Source organism: Bubalus kerabau, chromosome 19, assembly GCF_029407905.1.
Source record: "Bubalus kerabau isolate K-KA32 ecotype Philippines breed swamp buffalo chromosome 19, PCC_UOA_SB_1v2, whole genome shotgun sequence".
Taxonomy (NCBI): Eukaryota; Metazoa; Chordata; class Mammalia; order Artiodactyla; family Bovidae; genus Bubalus; species Bubalus kerabau.
The window spans coordinates 23,144,903-23,163,882 of record NC_073642.1 but is presented as its reverse complement, the minus strand read 5'-3'; the positions used below and the strand labels follow the sequence as shown (position 1 = coordinate 23,163,882).

The window sequence follows — 18,980 nt, the reverse complement described above, 5'->3', positions numbered from 1 at the left end:
TATATACTGTGAAATGATCACCACAATCAAGCTCCTCTTTCATTCTGAATACAGGTAATTTGTCTCTTTTTTTTTTCCTTGTGAGACTTGTTAGAGGTTTATCAATATTATCGATCTTCTCAAATAAGATTCTGGTTTATTATTCCATAGTTTTAGTTTTCAATTTCATTGTTTTTTGCTCTTTTCATTACTATTTCCTCCCTTCTGATTGCTTTGGGTTAATTTTGTTCTTTCTTTTCTAGTTACTCAATACAAGAGCTCAGAGTTTTGATCTCAGACCTTTCATGTTTCTAAAATAAATATTTAATGCTATAAATGTTCCTCAGTACACTAATTTAGCTGCAGCAAAATTTTGAGATGTTGTATTTTCACTTTTATTCAGTTCAAAATATTTCCCAATTGATTTAAAGGCCTTCCTATTTGACCCATAAAAGTGTGATATTTAAAGTGTTTGGAGACTTTCCTATTATCTTTCCATCACTGATTTCTACTTTTATTTCATTTTTGTCAGAGAACATGCTTTGTATGATTTCAATCATTTTACGTTTGTTAACGTTTATGACCCATCATATGATCTATTATAGTGAAGGTCTTAATGTACCTGAAACTAGTAAGTATTCTGCTGTTGTTACACAGAGTATTCTATATGGCTATTAGATCCAGTTGGTTGATAAGGCTATTCAACTCTACTCTTTAAAAAAAAAAAATTACGTATGTTTTGCTGGGTCTTCATTGTTGCACCTGGGTTTTCTCTAGTTTAGGAGAGTGGGGGCTACTTTTCATTGAGGTGCATGGGCTTCTCACTGTGGTGTCTTCTCTTGTGAAGTACAGGCTCTAGGCACATGGGCTTCAGTAGTTGTGGTAGACGGGCTTAGTTGCTCCGTGGCATGTGAAATCTTCCCGGACCAGGGATTGAACCTGTGCCCTCTGCACTGGCGGGTAGATTCTTAACCACTGTACCACCAGGGAAGTCCCCTGGTTCTTTTCTATTCTTACTGTTTGCTAGTTCAATTCGTTATTGAGAGGAGTTTTTAAATATAGTCTCCAACTATTAACTGTCAATTTGTCTGTTTCTCCCTTTAGTTCTGCCAGCTTTTCTTCATGTATTTTGAAGCTCTGTTGTAGGGGCAAACTCATTTTCATTTTCTTGAATTGACTCTTTTATCATTACATAATTCATTATTTTTTCCTGGTAAATCTCTTTGCTCTGAAGTTGGCTTTGTCTGGGGGCTTCCCAGTGGTACAGCAGTAAAGAAGCAGCTGCCTGCCAATGCAAGAGAGGCAAAAGATGCAGGTTCAATCCTGGGTTGGGAAGATCCCCTAGAGGAGGGCATGGCAACCCACTCTAGTATTCTTGCCGGGAGAATTCCAGGCAAGCAGGCACACACATGCTTTGTCTGATATTAATATGTGAAAGTCAATGTGCTAGCTAGCTGCTCAGTCGTGTCTGACTCTTTGCCATCCCATGGACTGTACCCCACCGGGCTCCTCTGTTCATGGAATTCTCCAGGCAAGAATACTGAAGTGGGTAGCCACGCCCTTTTCCAGAGGATCTTCCCAACCCAGGGATCCAAGCTGGGTCTCCCACATTTTAGGCAGATTCTTTACCATCTGAGCCATAACCAGTCTAAATTTCCATTGCTTAGTGTTAGCATTATATATATTTTCAATTACTCTACTTTTAAAAAATTATTTATTTATTTATTTTGGCTATGCTGGGTCTTCGCTGCTGCCCTAGGCTACTCTCTAGTTGCAGTGTGCAGGCTTCTCATCGTGGTGTCTTCTCTTGTTGCGGAGCACAGGCTCTAGTCATTGCCGCGCATGGGCTCAGTAGTTGTGGCTTCTGGGCTCTAGAGCAGACACAATAGTTGCGGTGCACAGGCTTAGTTGCTCCACAGCACGTGGGATCTTCCTGGATCAGGGACTGAACCCATCCCCTGCACTGGCATGACAGATTCTTTACCACTGAGCCACCAGGGAAGCCCTGTTATTTGTATCATTGGAATTGAAGTCAATTTCTTGTAAAAAACAGAGTTGGGAATGTGTTTTTGATCCAGTCTCAAAATTTATGTCTTTCACTTCATGTATTTAAATCACTTAAGTTTAATATAATTATTTAGATGTTTGGACTTAAATATCAATTATTTTATTATTTGTTACTTCAGTTATTTCTTCTTGTTTCCCCATCCAGGTTTCTTGTAGATTATTTGACAATTCTTAGTATTCCACTTAAATTTACATGTTGTGATATTTACTATATTTCTTTGTATAGTATTTTAATTATTGCTGTAGGGCTTACAATACATACACTTAACTTCCCACAGTCTCCTCAAAGTAAACATTTTACCATGGCAAGTGAAATCAAGCAATCTTACCACCACATAGGTCCCTTTATCCTCTCCCTCTTTATATATTAATATTACATTCACATACATTAAAAACCATCAATGTTATATTTTTTTTGCCTTCAAACATATTTTAGAGAATTCAAGAGGAGAAAAATAATTATATTTACCCAGATATTTAAAAGTTTCCTTCCGGTATATGTCTCTTTTGTCTGAAAATTTTACTTTAGCAATTCTTTAAAAACAGGTCTGCTAGTGACATAGTCCCTTAGTTTCCCTTTATCTTGGAATGTCTTTATTTCACCTTCAATGCTTAAAGATATGTTTGCTGAATATAGAATTATCGATTGAAAAGTCTTTTCTTTCAGCAGTTAAAAAATATTATTTCTAAAACAACAACAACAACAAAACAGTATCCAACAATATGTGGTCTCCAGAAGAAACTTTCCAAAAGAGACACAGATGTATAGAACAGTCTTTTGGACTTTGTGGGAGAGAGGGTGGGATGATTTGGGGGAATGGCATGGAAACATGTATAATATCATATAAGAAACGGATTGCCAGGCCAGGTTTGATACAGGATCCTTGGGGCTGGTGCACTGGGATGACCCGGAGGGATGGTACAGGGAGGGGGGTTCAGGATGGGGAACACGTGTACACCCGTGGCAGATTCATGTTGATGTGTGGCAGAACCAATACAATATTGTAAAGTAATTAGCCTCCAATTAAAGTAAATAAATTTAAATTTTAAAAAATTTAAAAAATATATTATTTCACTTCCTTTTTAACCTCCACTGTTTCTGATGAGAAATTGCAGTCATTTGAGTTACTGTTCCCCTAGAAACAGTGCATAATTTTTTTCTACATTCAAGATTTTATTGTTTTTTTGTCCTTAGTTCTCAGCAATTTGACTATGCTGTTCCTTGGCATGGAATTATGTGGGTGTTTCTTATTTGGGGTTTGCTGAACTTCTTGATCTGTAAGTTTGTGGGGTTTTGTTTTTATTTTTTTGCCAAATTTGGGAAGTTTTCAGCCATTATTTCTTCATATATTTTTTCTGCACCACACTCTCTTCTCTCTTTCTGGGTATCCAAGGACATGAATTTTAGACATTTTGCTATTGTACCACAGATGCCTGAGGAAATTCATGTCTTTTTCTCTCTCTCACTCAAACTGAATAATTTCAACTATTTTCAAAGTACATTATTTTTTATCATCCTCATTTTTCTGTTGTGCCTAACCAGCAAGTCATTTTATTTCAATTATTTTATTTTTTCAGTTCTAAAATTAATATTTAGTTCTTTGCATCTTGTATTTCTTTGCCAAGACTTTCTATCTTTCAACTTATTTCCAGAGTGCTCACCCTTACTTTTTGTTATTGCTTTAAAGTCAGATAATTCCAACATATCTGCCATCTTGACATTGTCATCCTTTAACTGCCTTTTCCCATGCATGTTGAGATCTTCCTTATTTTCTCATATGCCAAGTAAAATTCATTATATCCTGGACATTTCGAATATTATGAGATTCTGGTTTCTTGAATAAATCCTATAGAGGATGTTAATACTTTTGTCTCAGCAGACAATCTACTTGGTTGTAGTCAGGCTCCAAGTTCCATTCAACCTTCTGTGATTGTAGTTTCAATTCAGTTCCATTTTCAGTCTTTACAGTGTTATTCAGATCTGTGTGTGTGCCACCCAGTGGCCAGTCTGGGACTTGGATGATGGTCTCTTAGTGGGTTTTTTTGGTTGCTTCCAGAGGCAAGTGGGATCTTAGTTCCCCGAACAGGGATTGAACCCATGTTACCTCCATTGGAAGTACAAAGTCTTAACCACTGAACCTTGAGGAAAGTCCCTCTTAGTTCTTCTTGATACAATGTTCAGAATCAGATCCATGCATGAATAGCTTGGAAATAAGCCCAGGAATTTATAAACAGCTTATGAAGTCACTTTCCCAAAACTTCCTCCCCATGATCTACCCTTTACTTCCTGAGTCTTTAGGATTACCTTTTCCATTCCTCTGTCCAGATAGTTAGGCTTCACTTAGCCTTCTCTGTCACATACTTTCACACATGAGTCCCTGTCTTGGACCAAGGAAGACATCCAGAAGAGAAAAAAAAAACAACAGAAATTGATCCCACCCTCTTGGGACCACAGCTCCTCCAAAGAGAGAGAAAGATTCTCCACCATTCTCTTACCTCTCTTATTTCTCAGGCCTGTCTTGAAGGGCTTTTCCTGAATCTCTCTCTATACTGGTGCTTACTTCTGAGTTTCTGACTGCATAGACCAGGCCAGGGAATAGTAGGAGATTTGACAGATTTTATCTTCTTGGGCTTCAAAATTACTGTAGACAATGACTACAGCCATGAAATTAAAAAACGCTTGCTCCTTGGGAGAAAAGCTATGATAAACCTAGAAACAGTATTAAAAAGCAGAGAAATCACTTTGCCAACAAATGTCTACACAGTCAAAGCTATGGTTTTTCCAGCAGTCATGTATGGGTGTGAGAGCTGGACCATAAAGAAGGCTGAGCACCAGAGAACTGATGCTTTCAAACTGTGGTGTTGGAGAAGACTCTTGAGAGCCCTTGGACAGAAAGGGGATCAAACCAGTCAATCCTAAAGGAAATCAACACTGAATATTCATTGGAAGGATTGATGCTGAAGCTCCAATACTTTGGCCACCTGATCTGAAGAGGTTGACTAACTGGAAAAAAAACCCTGATGCTGGGAAAGAGTGAAGGCAAAAGGAGAAGATGGAGGCAGAGGATGAGATGATTTGATAGTATCACTGACTCAATGGACATGAATCTGAGCAAACTCCAAGAGCTAGTGAAGGACAGAGAAGTGTGGTGTGTGCAGTCTATGAAGTCACAAAAAGTTGGACAGGGCTTGGCGACTGAACAACAACATTGCCAAATCAGTAGCACTGATCAGTAGTACTGACCAGTATTCCTGGTCTTTTTCCTCAGTCTGTCTGCTACTATGTGTTTATCAAAGTCATCAAATAGCTGCACCAGGTGACTTGCCCAAGTTTTTAGTTGCAATCAGTGGGGGATACAGGGTGGATGGTGTTCACTCTGTCTTGTCCAGAACTGGAACTACCATAAGCACAATAGCTAACTTAACATTAGTTATTATATTTTCTAGTTCTGGAATTCTAGTTTGCATCATTTTAAAGTCTTTGCTACTTTTTATAGTTTCTAGTTCTCTGCTGAAATTTTCAGTCTTAACTTTTTATCTTTTAGAATATAGGATGTACAGTTTTTAGTTTTTTAGTTTATGTCTGATCATTCCAAAAGTTGGAATACATTGTGTGGCTGTTTTTGCTGGTTCTTTTTTATGTTGTTTTTTCGTTTGTTTGTTTGCTCTTTGTGTGTGTGTGTGTGTGTTCCAATAAAGCTTTATTTATGAACGTTGAAATTTGAAGTTCATATAATTTTCACATCACAAAATATACTTCTTTTGATATTTTCCCCAACTATTTAAAAGTGTAAAAAGTATTCTCAGCCCTTGGTTCATACAAAAACAGGCGGCAAGCCAGATCTGGCCCCCAAGCTATAGTTTGCCAACCTCTGTGCTTGACCTTGCAATGATTGACACAGTCCTGGCCTCATGGCACTTACTGTTGATGGGAGAGATGGATATTGAAGAAATAATTTGAATAGTTTTTATGTAATTGCTAATTGCATAGGAAGGAAAATAAAGGGTTAATTAGGAATTATAACAGGGAAATATCAATCAAATTGGGGAATGAGGAAATGAAATGAGAACAGAGACCTAAAGATGAGTAATATCTAGCCAGGAAAGAGTGGCTAAAAAAGGAAATCTTCCAGGAAGAGAAGACTTATAAGGTCAGACTGATAAACTGAATGGTGGGTTTTACCCTTCACAGTCCTATTAGGTAAGCCAAATGCTCCAGGAAGTTTTCAGAGAGAATGTGGTACCTGGTGTGCTGGGGACAGTGTGAGGGAACCACCTCATCTCCAAACGTGACACAGGAGGAGTTCCTTGTACCTTCCTTACTGTCATTCTGTGTTTTCACAGAGGTTCTGGCCTCTTCATGCTGCTCTTTTTCCTCCGCTGGGAGGCAGGTGAGAGGCAGTGACATTATGAAGCAGAACAGGGACTCCACAACTGAGAGTCAGGCACCCTGAGTTCTGGATTCAGTATTGCTATCCCTTGTCATGTGGTCCTGGGCACATTGCTTAACCTTACTTAAACCAAAAAATAAAGTACTTTTATACATCAAGAGTCCAGGCAGGTGACTCCAGGCCCCTTCAAAGCAGTTCATTCAAAAATAGAGTTCCATGAAAGGCCAATGGACCTGGTGACTGCTGGGTCCTCCCCAGGCCTGGCTCTCAGTGATTCTATGAGAAGAGTCTTTTCTCTAGACCTGTCCGTGTTGGATCCTGAGCTAGGAGGGAACCCAGGTCTGGCTGCTCCCAGGCAAATGGAATGTAGAAGTTCCATCCCAGCCCTCCCTAACAAGAATCAGGGGAAAATCAAGCCATTTTCTTCAGGAAAATGATAACTGTATCTTGTTGGCACACTATCAGGAAAAAAGCAAAAGTATATGATTCATATCGAGATTGTTTCAGATTTCTATCATTTCAGTGGCACCACAGGCAATTGGTAACATAAACTAGGTAGCAGGCCTTTAACGTCCCAGTAAATAAGCATCCTACTATGAGCAGCTCACACCCCAGAGAATGCTGAGCCAGGCTGAGTTCCTGCCCCCTCACACCTTCAAGTGTCACAGGAGGCAACTTCAAGGCCTCTGGCCAGCCCTGTCCAGCTTCCTTCTGTGTCACCTTAAGGCTGTTCCCATCAGAACATCTATCTGCCCCTCGGCTCTGGTGATCCGGTAAGCTTTATATCTGGGTTTTGTTTCGGCTGTGCCACTGAACTTGCAGGATCTTAGTTTCCTGACCAGGGATTAGTCCCCTGGAGCCATGGCAGTGAAAGCGCCAAGTCCTAACCATTGGACTGGCCAGGGAAGTCCCCATTTTCATGTTTTGTTTTTTTTTTCTCTTTGTGTGCCTGTCTATCATTTAGGTGCCGAATATTACATTTGAAACATTTTTCAGAAATGGTTTGAGGCTTAAGATGATGCTATCATCCTCCAGGTGATTTCTGTTTGTTTCTCCCAGGTGCTGCATGCACACCCAGGCACTGGGGGGCAAGGTATCTTGAATCACCTTAACCTAACTTCAGGGACCGAGATATTTCTTGGTCACCAGGTAACTCAGAGTTAAGCCTCAATCCCTGTGAGGGTAATTTGCTTCTGGTTCCCTTAATCCTATGGTACAAACCTTCAGGGTTCCCCGCCCAAAGACCAGAGGGTTTACCAGGGCTACCACTCTTGAGACCGTGGGCTCCAATTGTGGTCTCCCAAGTCCCTTGAGGCTGTCTGCAACACTGCTGAGTGTCTCATTCATCTCTTCTGGAGTGACAAACAACCCCAAGACAAAAGCTACACCAAGTGCTGGGGCTCACCATTATGGATTCCCATCTTATCCCAGATCCTGCAAAGCGATTCTTCACTTTGTTAGCTCTCCAGTGCCTTCAAGCAGACATTTTTATATTTTGCTCTACTTTACTAGTTGCCCTCAGTAGGAGAGTTGGTCTAAATTATCTAACCCAGCATTACTGGAAGCTAATATTCAGTAAGTGCTAGTTCTCTCCCCTTTCTGTCTCACGCCCAAGCCTGAAGGATGTTACAGTTAATGCTAAACAAACTAAAGCAGAACACAAGACACAGAAAAGAAAAAGTGTGGAGAGGCTTTAAATGCACCAAGGCATTAAGATTAGGACAAGCAGGTGTGAGTTCCTTGCCTAGCCTACCACCTTCCCTTTGTTTCAGGCTATGTGTCCTTCCCAGAATGTGTTCCTTCCTCTCTTTCACCCATTACTTTATTTTTATCTGAGGATATTATGGGCATTATTTTATATTAAAAAATTGTATTGGATATTTTTCTACTATGGTATTTCTAGTGATGAATCCTATACATGCTGCCAACCAGTCTGGCCCCTTTCCAGATGCCTTCCCTTGTGACTACATACCGCCCCACGCTTCGTCCCTAGAAACCTACAGTAGTAACACTCACCACAAACTCTTTGAGCTTATGGTTTGGAGCAAGTCTAATCCCCTTGAGTTATTAGATAATTCCTTAAGCAATGATCATGTCTCTCCCCAATCCCTCCTTCCTTCAACAGTTCTCAGAAAATACGTATATTCATGTAGGCTCTGAAAACCAAAGCGCCCTGATGGTGGGAGCGGAGTTTCCACATACTGAGATGATCATCCTCAGGATGTGCGGGGCGTAAGGTACTGTGAGGTCTTGAGGCGTTCAGCAGAGCCTCCTCATGTCAATACCATCCCCTCAGAGGATGGTATTGACTATATCCCCACACTCCTATACCTCAGCTCCAGAGTTCTGAGCCAGGCTCAGAAAAGATCTCAGGTTAGGGCACTTTTAAAAGGGAAACTAATATCCCACAAGCTGTGAAGGGTCACCAAAAAAATTTTTTTTAATTAAAAAAGATGGCTTGAATGACAGAAAGAAATACCATGCTCCCAGATGAGAAAGCTAAATATTAAGATATTGATTTTTCCAAATTCATTTTTATATTTAATGCAATCTCAATCAGAATACAAATGGTAGAGAGACAGAAAGCAAATTAGTGGTTGCCTGGACTTCAGGGTGGGAACAAGGATTAACTGCAAAAAGGAACAAGAATCTTTTTAGGGTGATGAAATGTTTTAAAACTGGATTATGTGAGTGTCTGCACAACTCTGAATTGTGTGCACTGACCTGTGCACTTTATTGTTTCTGTTCTGTGTTTTGGTCTTTTGGCCGAGAGGAATGTGGGATCTTAACTCCCTGACCAGGAAATGAACCTGTACCCTCTGCACTGGAAGGGGAGGTCCAAACCACTGGACCATCAGGGGCGGCCCTGACCTGTACACTTTAAATAGATGACTGTTATTGGCATAAAATCATACCTCAGTCAAGCTCTTTAAAAATATACGCCTAGCAAATTTTACTAAAAGACCATTCAAAATTCAAATCTGACTAGTCTTCCATAAAAGGATTTAATATATTTTTGATCTTGTTAAAAATAATTCATCACTGTTTTGAAAATGTGTGGGTTTTTTTTTTAATGGTGAATATAAAGATACAAGGTAAAAAAAAAACAATGATATCTGGGAGTTTGGAAAAATTCAAACAATGATTCTAAGTTTTCCTAGAGAAATAAATAAGAGAGAATAACTTCAAAAATGTTTAAAAGAAGTATAAGAGGGTTGCTCTGTCAGAAATTAAAGCTACAATAATTAAATGAGATCATTCTGTTGTAAGAATCAACAAATAGATTAATGGATTATGATAGATGTATATATGGGAACTAAAATAGACTTTAGTGGGTATAAGGGTAGTTTATAAAGAAAGAATCACAAACTAATAGGAAAAGGTTGACTATTTAAGATAGATATGAGGGGAAATTACTTACTGTTGAGCTAGAAACTGATATTATGCTATATACCTGAATCAATTCCAGACTGATTTAAAAGTCAAATAAAGGAATTCAAACAATAAAAATTATAAAAATATAGATATATGCTTAACTAACCTTGGAATAAGGAAGAAAATCATAAACACTATTGAAGAAATGGTTAAAATATGTATATTGTGGCATCTTACATAACCACAAAAAGTGAACTTTTCCAGATAACTTTAAGGAACCATTAGAAAATGCTCATAAAATAATGAGAAGTAAAAGAAGCAGAATATAAAACTAATCAAAATAATGTAAATTAAATTAAAAAATAATAAAACACATATGCAAAAAGACTGGTAGATACAGCAAGATATCTGGATGGCAGACTTATAGATGAGTTTTTACTTTTTCCTTTTAGAATTTCCCCCACATATTTTACTATGGCCATGTTTTCCTTTCATTATCAAAAACTAAAGTGATTTGGTAGAATGAGAATATGAGAAACCAATCAAATTCAGCTACTAAAAAGCAACATCTTCAGAATACATATGGCCATTATATGCATTTTTCACATGTATGATGATACATTCCACAATTTTTTAAAGTATTAAAATAAAATAAAAGCCACACAAGCTCTTTGCGGCCACAGCAGAACCTCTGCAGACAGTCTCTCCTGCCCTGTGCTGCCCTAGCCCATTCATCCCACCTCGGAGAAGGCCTTGCCAGGAGGATGCAGCCGTCTGGCTGTGGTACTCCCCACCGCTGTGGGTGGAGAAGCCAGACTCACTCACAGACTTGGCCACCAGCCTGATCTCGTCCCAAATGTGCTCCCTAGGGGCCCATGAGGGCCATCCCTACAGTATGCCCTGCAGTCCAGCCTCTGGGCTGTCAGGCACATGGAGTGGCCCCATCTGGCCACTAGGAGCTCACCACTCCAGCTACTGAGATCTCATGAGACCAGGCATGAGGGTCTGAGAGTCATGAACAGATTCCAGAGTCTGGTTTGAGGTTCACTCCACTCCAAAGACCTCTGAACTACTGTCCCCACAGACTAATCTCAGCAGCCACTGAAATAAAAACATCTCCCCTCATCACCCTAGAAACTGGCGCTCCCTCCTACCTCTTTGAAAGTCCTTTCAATGGGAGAGGCAGCTCCTCCCAGTTCTCCTTACCTTCCCCACTGCACCCTTGGAGGTCCTGCAGCAGCGTGTACCTCATGTCTGTCCCTTCACCCTTCCATCTTCTGCCTCGACCCCTGTGAAATGCTGCTTTCAGCTGCTCCCCATTTCCCCAGACCCATGCTCCTGGATTCCTGTGACCCAAGAAACAATTTCATCTTAGCTCCCCCAAAATGCTGTCTCTACTTAGGGTTGCCAGATTTAGCAAAGAGAAATATAGGACGCCCAGTTACATTTAATTTCAGACAACCAACCAACAATTTCTTAGTGTAAGTGTACTCCATCTATTTTACACAACCCACCTCCAATCTTTTTTTTCACGTTGATATGTTGTGTTTTCATTTTTATTCAGCTTAGGAAATTCTCTTTCTTCTTTTTTTGGCCACATGGCATGTGGGATCTTAGTTCCCTAACCAACCTGACTGGGGACCAAACCTGCACCCCTGCAGTGGAAGTCTTAGCCACTAGACCACAGTGGAAGTCTTAGCCACTAGGTGAGGGAGAAAGTCCCTCATCTCCAGTCTTGAAACACTTTTGCTTTCTGCCACTCATAAGAAATACTGTCTTCTTTCTGCCCCTCTATAAAACACTCCTTTCTCTCTACAAACTCCTGGGAAAGAGTGCCTGCCCTCTGCCCTCTGAAACATGAAACACTGACCAAACGGGACAAACAGTTTCTTTTCTGTTAATCCCCTCAGTCTTGCTCCTCCCCTCCCTCTTCACCCTCCCCTCCCTTATCAAACTCCTTAACCTGTCACCCACCAGCCTCTTTCTTCGTAGAGTGTATGTCCCTTCCCCATCTCCACACAAGACCTCTTTCCTCAATTGGCTACCAGATCCCCAGGAAAACACCAGCACTCCTGTTCTCAGGTAAAACAGTTTGCCTCTACCTCCCACCACTGGAACGTCTTAAACCTATTGCCATTTGTCTTGTTCTTAATATGCACCAAGCCCTGTGCCAAGCACTCTGATTCTCACAACAGCCCCATGAAGTAGGCGTTATTTTTATTACAGTTTTATGACTTGCTGAAGATCACAAAACGTTGATGATAGTCAGATTTGCACACAGGTAACACCTGACTCCAAAATCTCAGATAAAAACCCAGATTAAGCCAGAATTTTCTGGACATTGGATATGTTTTAAGTCTTCTAATAAGCATCCAGGTAAAGACCCACTGCCCACCACAGACCACTCCTCGGTCTCCCCCTTCTTTTCCTCCCCAAAGAACATCTTCCTCCTCCACCTCGTTCTGGACATCGTCGCTTGGCAGTGAACATCCCTGCTATCAGAGGAGATGGTCACAGTCAGGCTGTGCTGCCCACATGCCTGGTAGCTGGGGACCGCCTGGGGCAGGGGCCAGGCCTGTGGTCCCTGTTCCTGGCTAGCACCCCACCCCACCCCCTTCTATAAATATCCCACTGCTCACTGGCTGCCAAGCTGTTACAGCAACAGTTTCCATGAGGTCAGTGCCCCAAGCGGCCTCCAGGTCCCAACACCCACACGTACCTTGCCTGGAGCGCTGGGGCCTGCTCGTCCCTGCAGGGGGCTGTCCCGGGTGCTGTGTCTCCGACGCGCAGGGGGTGTGGGCACTTGGGCAGAAGTCTGGGATGGAGTCTTCCTCGAGCTCTGAGCCCCAGGTTCTGAATCTTGACTCGGGGAGGAATCAGGCTTGCTGCTGGCAGTGGGCTCTCCTTTGAGCTTCGGAGGGGCAAACCTCTTCCTGTTGAGGGGCCTGGTTGGCTGGGGAGCTGAAGGCACAGGCTGGCCGGGGGCAGCAGGCCCCCTCTCACCTCCAGCTTCGCTGGATTCCCGACGTGAGGGCCTCTCTCCAGGTGTCCTGCCCCGAGGGGTCTGGGCCTCTGCTTCCATCTGGGGCTGGTCCGCTCGGGTGCTCTCCAGGTACATGTCCTTCAAGGAGAAATACACTTCCGGCTCTGGGCCTGGGACAGGGGCCGGGGCCTGGGTCTTCTGGGCCTGGTCTGGAGTACCTGCACCAGTGGCTGGCTTCCTGGTGCCATCTGCTCCAGGGGATCCAGGCCCCCGGGCAGCCCTGCCTCTGGGCCGGGTCTGAACCTGCTCCACGTCCAAGGGCCCCTGTGTCCCACGGGAGTCAGGCTTGTCTGAACTGGGGAAACGGTTTTCTGAGGCACGATGGCTTTGAGCTGCCTTCTCCACCTCTGGTTTCCGCACTCCTTGCTTAGGTTCCACGTCTTTCTTCTTCTTCTTGGCCCCAGACTCCTTTTTGGGAGCTCTCTGAGGCCCCAGCTCCATGGCCTCACAGATGTAGGTCAACAGGCCACGCTCTCCATCCTCCCCGTTCTCAGGGGCAGCCTCCCCATTGGTGGTCACCTCTCCAGAAGCAAGACTGTTGATTAGGCCCAAACCTGGGTGCTGACCAGGCTCGGTCTCTCCCTCCTGCCAAGCCACAAGGGGTCCATCCTCGACTTCCCGGGCAGGGGCCAAGGGGACAGGCACCTCAGCCCCGCTCAGCCGCCGCTTTCGCTGGAAGCGGTCAGGGCTGAGTTTGCGCAGGGCATCAGCCTCGCCCACAGCCTCTTTCCCGTGCTTCCAGCTCTGCTCGATTTCCCGCATCTTTGCTGCAGCCTTGCGCTTCAGCTTGGCAAACCAGCGCTGGTGGATCTTGTATTCAGTCATGGTGCCCACCTCTAAGACCCCTGAGCAGGACACAATGCCCTTGGCATTCCGGGCAGAGGCCTGATAGATGGCAGCATCTTCCTCTCGACACCTAGAGGCAGGAGCATGAAGTGGAAGGTGAAAGCCCCTCATCCCCACAGCCAGAGTCCTGCCCCTGCCAGCCCTGCCTCAAGTGCACCCCACCCCCCACTCCTCACCACAGCTGAGGATACTGAGGCTGGCAAGATGGTAGGAGCTGCCTGAGGCCACGCTGTTCTAGGAGGGATTAGACCTGGGGCCCAGGAGGCTCCCTTCATGAGCAGGTGACCCACACAGCCCGTGTCGGGTAAGGATGACTTGGGAGCTTTTTTTGGCAGCTGACCTCATGGAAAATGTTTCTATGGGTCAGGACCTCCTCTGGCTGTGCTCAGCTCTCTGGCTGTCAGAAATGCTCCCATCCTGGCCTTAGGAGATCCCAGACACTGGCAGCCAGACACGCTTCACCAGGTGGTTCAACTCTGCAGCAGAACCCTGCCCCCACCCCGGACTTGGGTCACAGGACCTGCAGGAGGGCAACAGAGCAGAACGGGCCCCGCCTCCTCACCTGTAGAGCTGCAGGGTGTGACGGTTGCCCTGATGCATGATCTCGTATTTGGGCAAGCCACAGTAGCGGTCCAGCTCTGTGTCATCCTTGTACCAGGTCACCTCTGGCTCTGGGTACCCTAAGAAGGAAGCAGCAGATTGGGTTGCAGAGAAACCAGTTCCAAAATAGTGGGCAGAGACAAGAGGATCCTGTGGCTTCTCCAGACCACCTGAAGAGACTGGACTGGTCCACGTGCCCCGGGTTGGCAGGAGGAAGAGGGCTACCCTATGGCTCAGCTTATATTTAGAAGCTAGGCCCTATCAAGGCCAAAAACTGTTTCCCTTCAGCAACTGGAAGGCAAACATAGAGGAGAAATTTCCTGGCTGCTGATTAGAAGGGAAGCAAGGAGTTTCCAGAAAGCTTTAGCTGGTAGTAATAAGCTTCCTCTCTTCAGTGGCCTGTTGTACATCCTCATCTGTAATAACAGCTCTACTCTCAGAGGTCTCTCCCCAACACCCAACATCAGCACCAATGCCAAGCACCCTTCTTTCATTCCAGGTTCCTGAGCTATTAGTATTATTTGATGACACAGCTAAAACATCCATCCATCCATCCACCCACCCATCCATTTGTCATCCATCTATCCACCCATCCACACCTACCTTCTCACCCATTCACTGCTGTGAAACTGACTGAGGTATTTTTCCAGCCCATCCTTTCTCAACTTTCAGCCCTACTCACAAAGAGAGCTTCTAGCTGTGAGGGCCACGTGTCCCTGCCTCCCTGGCCACCTAGCTGATTGGTCCAGTAATGGACACATAACCACTTAATCTAATTCAATCCTTTGACCTAGTATTTGGGAATTGGAACATAGAGACAGTCTATCCTTTGGTCTGGAAATAACTTGGAAGAGGTGCAACCATATTCTGCCACATGGACTGAGAAGCAGACAAAGCTACAGTGAGATAGAAATGAAGTTGATGTTCAGGATAGAATGAAAAAAAGGAGACAGAGAGGGTAGTCCTGATATCCTTCCAAATACTGGTTCCATTCTTTGCCTGGCCACAGCCACACTCGTGAATTCCATAAGAAGTCCATCTAAGCCTTACCAAGGAGTTCTGTTTCATTTCTTAAGCTGACTTCAATTAATTTGCAACAGTTACTAGAAATTAGAGACTCCTAACATTGTTGCTGTTCAGTCACTAAGTTATGTCCAACTGTTTGCAATCCCATAGATTGCAGGACACCAGGCTTTCCAGTCCTTCATTATCTCCCGGAGCTTGCTCAAACCCATGTCCATTGAGTCGGTAATGGCATCCAACCATCTCATCCTCTGTCATCCCCTTCTCCTCCTGCCCTTAATCTTTTCCAGCATCAGGGTCTTTGTCCCTTAAATATATGTATATATTAGGTGTGTGCTGACTGCCAAGCAAGGGTTATGAAGATACAGAAGCTTGACAGTTCTGCTCTCAGGGAACCTACTGTACAATAGAAAAGACGGGTCTCCACACAAGGCAGGGATGCAACTGCAACTGGCAGCCATGTGCTCTGCCTTCCCTGCTGCCTCGATAACCTGCCCAAGTGCCTGTCTAAGACACCCTCACTGGATCCCATCTCTTCCTGCCTCATCGAGGACATCTCTCCAGCTTGTTCTTCCTTTCCTGCATTTTCAGGCTTTTCCTCTCTTAGATCATTCCCATCAGCATACAAGCCTCTGTACTGTCTTCCTTCTTTTCTTTGACCTCACATCCTTCCCTGGCTCCTGCCCCCATTTCTCTCTTTTCTCCTTTACAGAGAAATTATTTGAAAGAGCTTTCTGTACTCATTGTCTTTACCCTGTTTCCTCCGATCAGGCTTTTGAACCTACCGCTGTACAGGAATTGCTCCTATCAAGGTCACCCGTGACTCACATATCACCAAATCTCTCAGCATTGACCTTCCCTTCCTGAAACCTTTTCTTTGCTTGCTCCTGGATGCCCCTCCTTCTGAGTGCCTGTGCTACTCTACTTGCCACTTTTTCTAATCTCTTCATCTGCCCTCTCCCCACCACCTAGACCTAGAAGTGTTAGATGGGCCAGGGCTCAGGCCTCAGAACCATTTTCCATTCTCTCTATATATAACCTAGGGGATCTAATCCTGTCCTGCAGCCTTTAAATAGCTATATCTTCCTAACTCCCAAATTTGTATCTCTAGCCCAGACCTCCCCTGAACTCCTGGTTCTTATTTCTGACTGCGAACCTGACATCTCCACTTGGAGGTCTCATGGGTATCAGACTTACCCAAGCCAAGCTCCTTATTCCCCTCACCAAGCCAAGTCCCACTTACGTCAGTAAATGGCAACTTTATCCTTCTAATTTGGCTCAAGCCAAAAACCTGGAGGTAATACTTTATTCTTTTATTTTCCTCACATCCACTCCATCAGATGATTCCACAGGCCCTCCCTCCAGAATATATTCAAAATCTGATCACTTCCTGCCACTCCTTGCCACCAAACTGCTCCATCAGCATCATCTCACACCTCAATTTCTCAAAAACCTCCTTGCTTATCTCACTAGTTCCAGCCTGGCCTTTCTTCAGCCCATTCTCAGCACAGCAGCCAGAGGAAGTAAATAAGGTCAGGTAATAGCACTTCTCTGCTCAAAACACTCCACTAGCTCCCATCTCATGAAAGCCCTCATGATCTAGGCCATATCAGCCCACTGGCCTCACCTCCTCCCACTCTCTACCTTGCTTGCAGTACCCCAGTCATACGCCCCTGCTGGCTGGCCCCAAGCATCACATGAGCATCACATCTTGATTCCTCTGGCCTCTGTCCGCACTTGATCTCCATGGAGAGACCTTCCCTACCACCTGTATGCAATAACCACTCGCTCGTTCTGGTGATTCTTATCTCTCTTACTGTTTCTTTTTCTTTATATTCTTCATAGAATAGTGGCCACGGGACTGGAAAAGGCCAGTTTTCATTCCAATCCCAAAGAAAGGCAATGCCAAAGAATGTTCAGACTACCGCACAATTGCACTCATTTCACATGCTAGTAAGGTAATGCTCAAAATACTTCAAACTAGACTTCAGCAGCATGGGAACCAAGAACTTCCAGATGTTCAAGCTGGATTTAGAAAAGGCAGAGGAACCAGAGATCAAATTGCCAACATCCACTGAATCATAGAAAAAGCAAGGGAATTCCAAAAAACCCTATGTCTGCTTCACTGACTACACTAAAGCCTGCTGTGTAGATCACAACAGTGGAAAATTCTTAAAGAGATGGGAATACCAGACCACCTTATTTGTCTCCTGAGAAATCTGTATGCAGGACATGAAGCAACAGTTAGAACCAGACATGGAACAATGGACCGGTTCAAAGTTGGAAAAGAAGGATGTCAAGGCTATATATTGCCACTCTGCTTATTTAACTTACATGCAGAGTGTGTCATGTGAAATGCTGGGCTGAATGAATCACAAGCTGGAATTGCAGGGAGAAATATGAACAACCTCAGATATGCAGATGACACCACTCTAATGACAGAAAGCAAAGAGGAACTAAAGAGCCTCTTGATGAGGGAGAAAGAGGAGACTGAAAAAGTTGGCTTAAAACTCAACATTCAAAAAACTAAGATCATGGCATCCGGTCCCATCACTTCATGGCAAATAGATGGAGGAAAGGTGGAAACAGTGACAGATTTTATTTTCTTGGGCTCCAAAATCACTGCAGATGGTGACTGCAGCCACAAAATTGAAGATGCTTGCTCCTTGGAAGAAAAGCTACGACAAACATAAACAGCAGATTAAAAAGCAGAGACATCACTTTGCCAACAAAGGTCCGTATAGTCAATGCTATGGTTTTTCCAGTAGTCATTTATGGTGTGAGAGCTGAACTATAAAGAAGGCTGAGCACCAAAGAACTGATGCTTTTGAATTGTGGTGCTGGAGAAGACTCTTAAGAGTCTGAGCAAACTCTGGGAGATAGTGAAGAACAGGGAAGCCTGGCATGCTGCTGTCCATAGGGTCACAGAGAGTCAGCAACTGAACAATGCATTGCTACCTGACTGATTATACCCTGATGAGTTTCTACCCATCTACTCCAACTCCCTGGGGAAAGAACAGCTCCATGACTTGTCTGTGTTATTCACTGCTATGTCCCCAGTTCCTAGAATAGTGCCTGGTATGGGGTCAACACTCATTAAGTATTTATAGGTGAATGAATGAAGCAATGCACTAAGGGCTCAGGGTACAGAGAAGGGAACAGGCACCTGCGGCTGAGGATTCAGGGAAGGCTTTATGGCATGAGAGGCATTTGAAATGGCTGTGAGGGGGGTGAAACTTCAGAAAATGTGGGTTCAGTGTCTTCACTTCCCTTCCACAGCACAAATCCCGATACTGGAACCATTCCCTTCTGTCTCCTCTCCTCTACTTATACCCCATGTGCGTCATCATCTCTCCTTCACTTCTGTATTTCTACCACCTAAGACAGTGCCTGGCACATAGTAGCTACTTAATAAAAATCTGCTGGATGAGTGAGTAAGGGGAAAAGTGAGTGAACAAACAAGAGGTGGGTGGGGAGGGCATGCTGACGAAGAACCACGACACCAGGGTGTGGGGTGGAAAGCAGAGGGCACACTGGGGAACCGTGACAAGAACAGGGAGCAAAGGAGGCGAGGCTGTGGCTGCGTCAGCCAGAACAGACTCCGGGCAGCCCTGACTGTAAGGTGAGCCCCATGTTTCCACTGTGAGCTAAAGGCC

The 18,980-nt window shown here is 44.0% G+C and overlaps 1 protein-coding gene across 2 annotated transcripts in view; it reads right to left on the bottom strand.

Annotated features, from left to right (window-relative positions):
- ALPK3 (alpha kinase 3) overlaps nt 1-18,980 on the bottom strand; it is a 54,569-nt gene that overhangs the window by 19,606 nt on the left and 15,983 nt on the right. For both annotated transcript variants that reach the window (XM_055555695.1, XM_055555694.1), the window contains 2 exons: nt 14,264-14,381; nt 12,532-13,771 (listed from right to left, as the gene is read on the bottom strand). In XM_055555695.1, the coding sequence (XP_055411670.1) occupies nt 12,532-13,771; nt 14,264-14,381 (1,358 nt within the window). The remainder of the gene's footprint in view (nt 1-12,531; nt 13,772-14,263; nt 14,382-18,980) is intronic.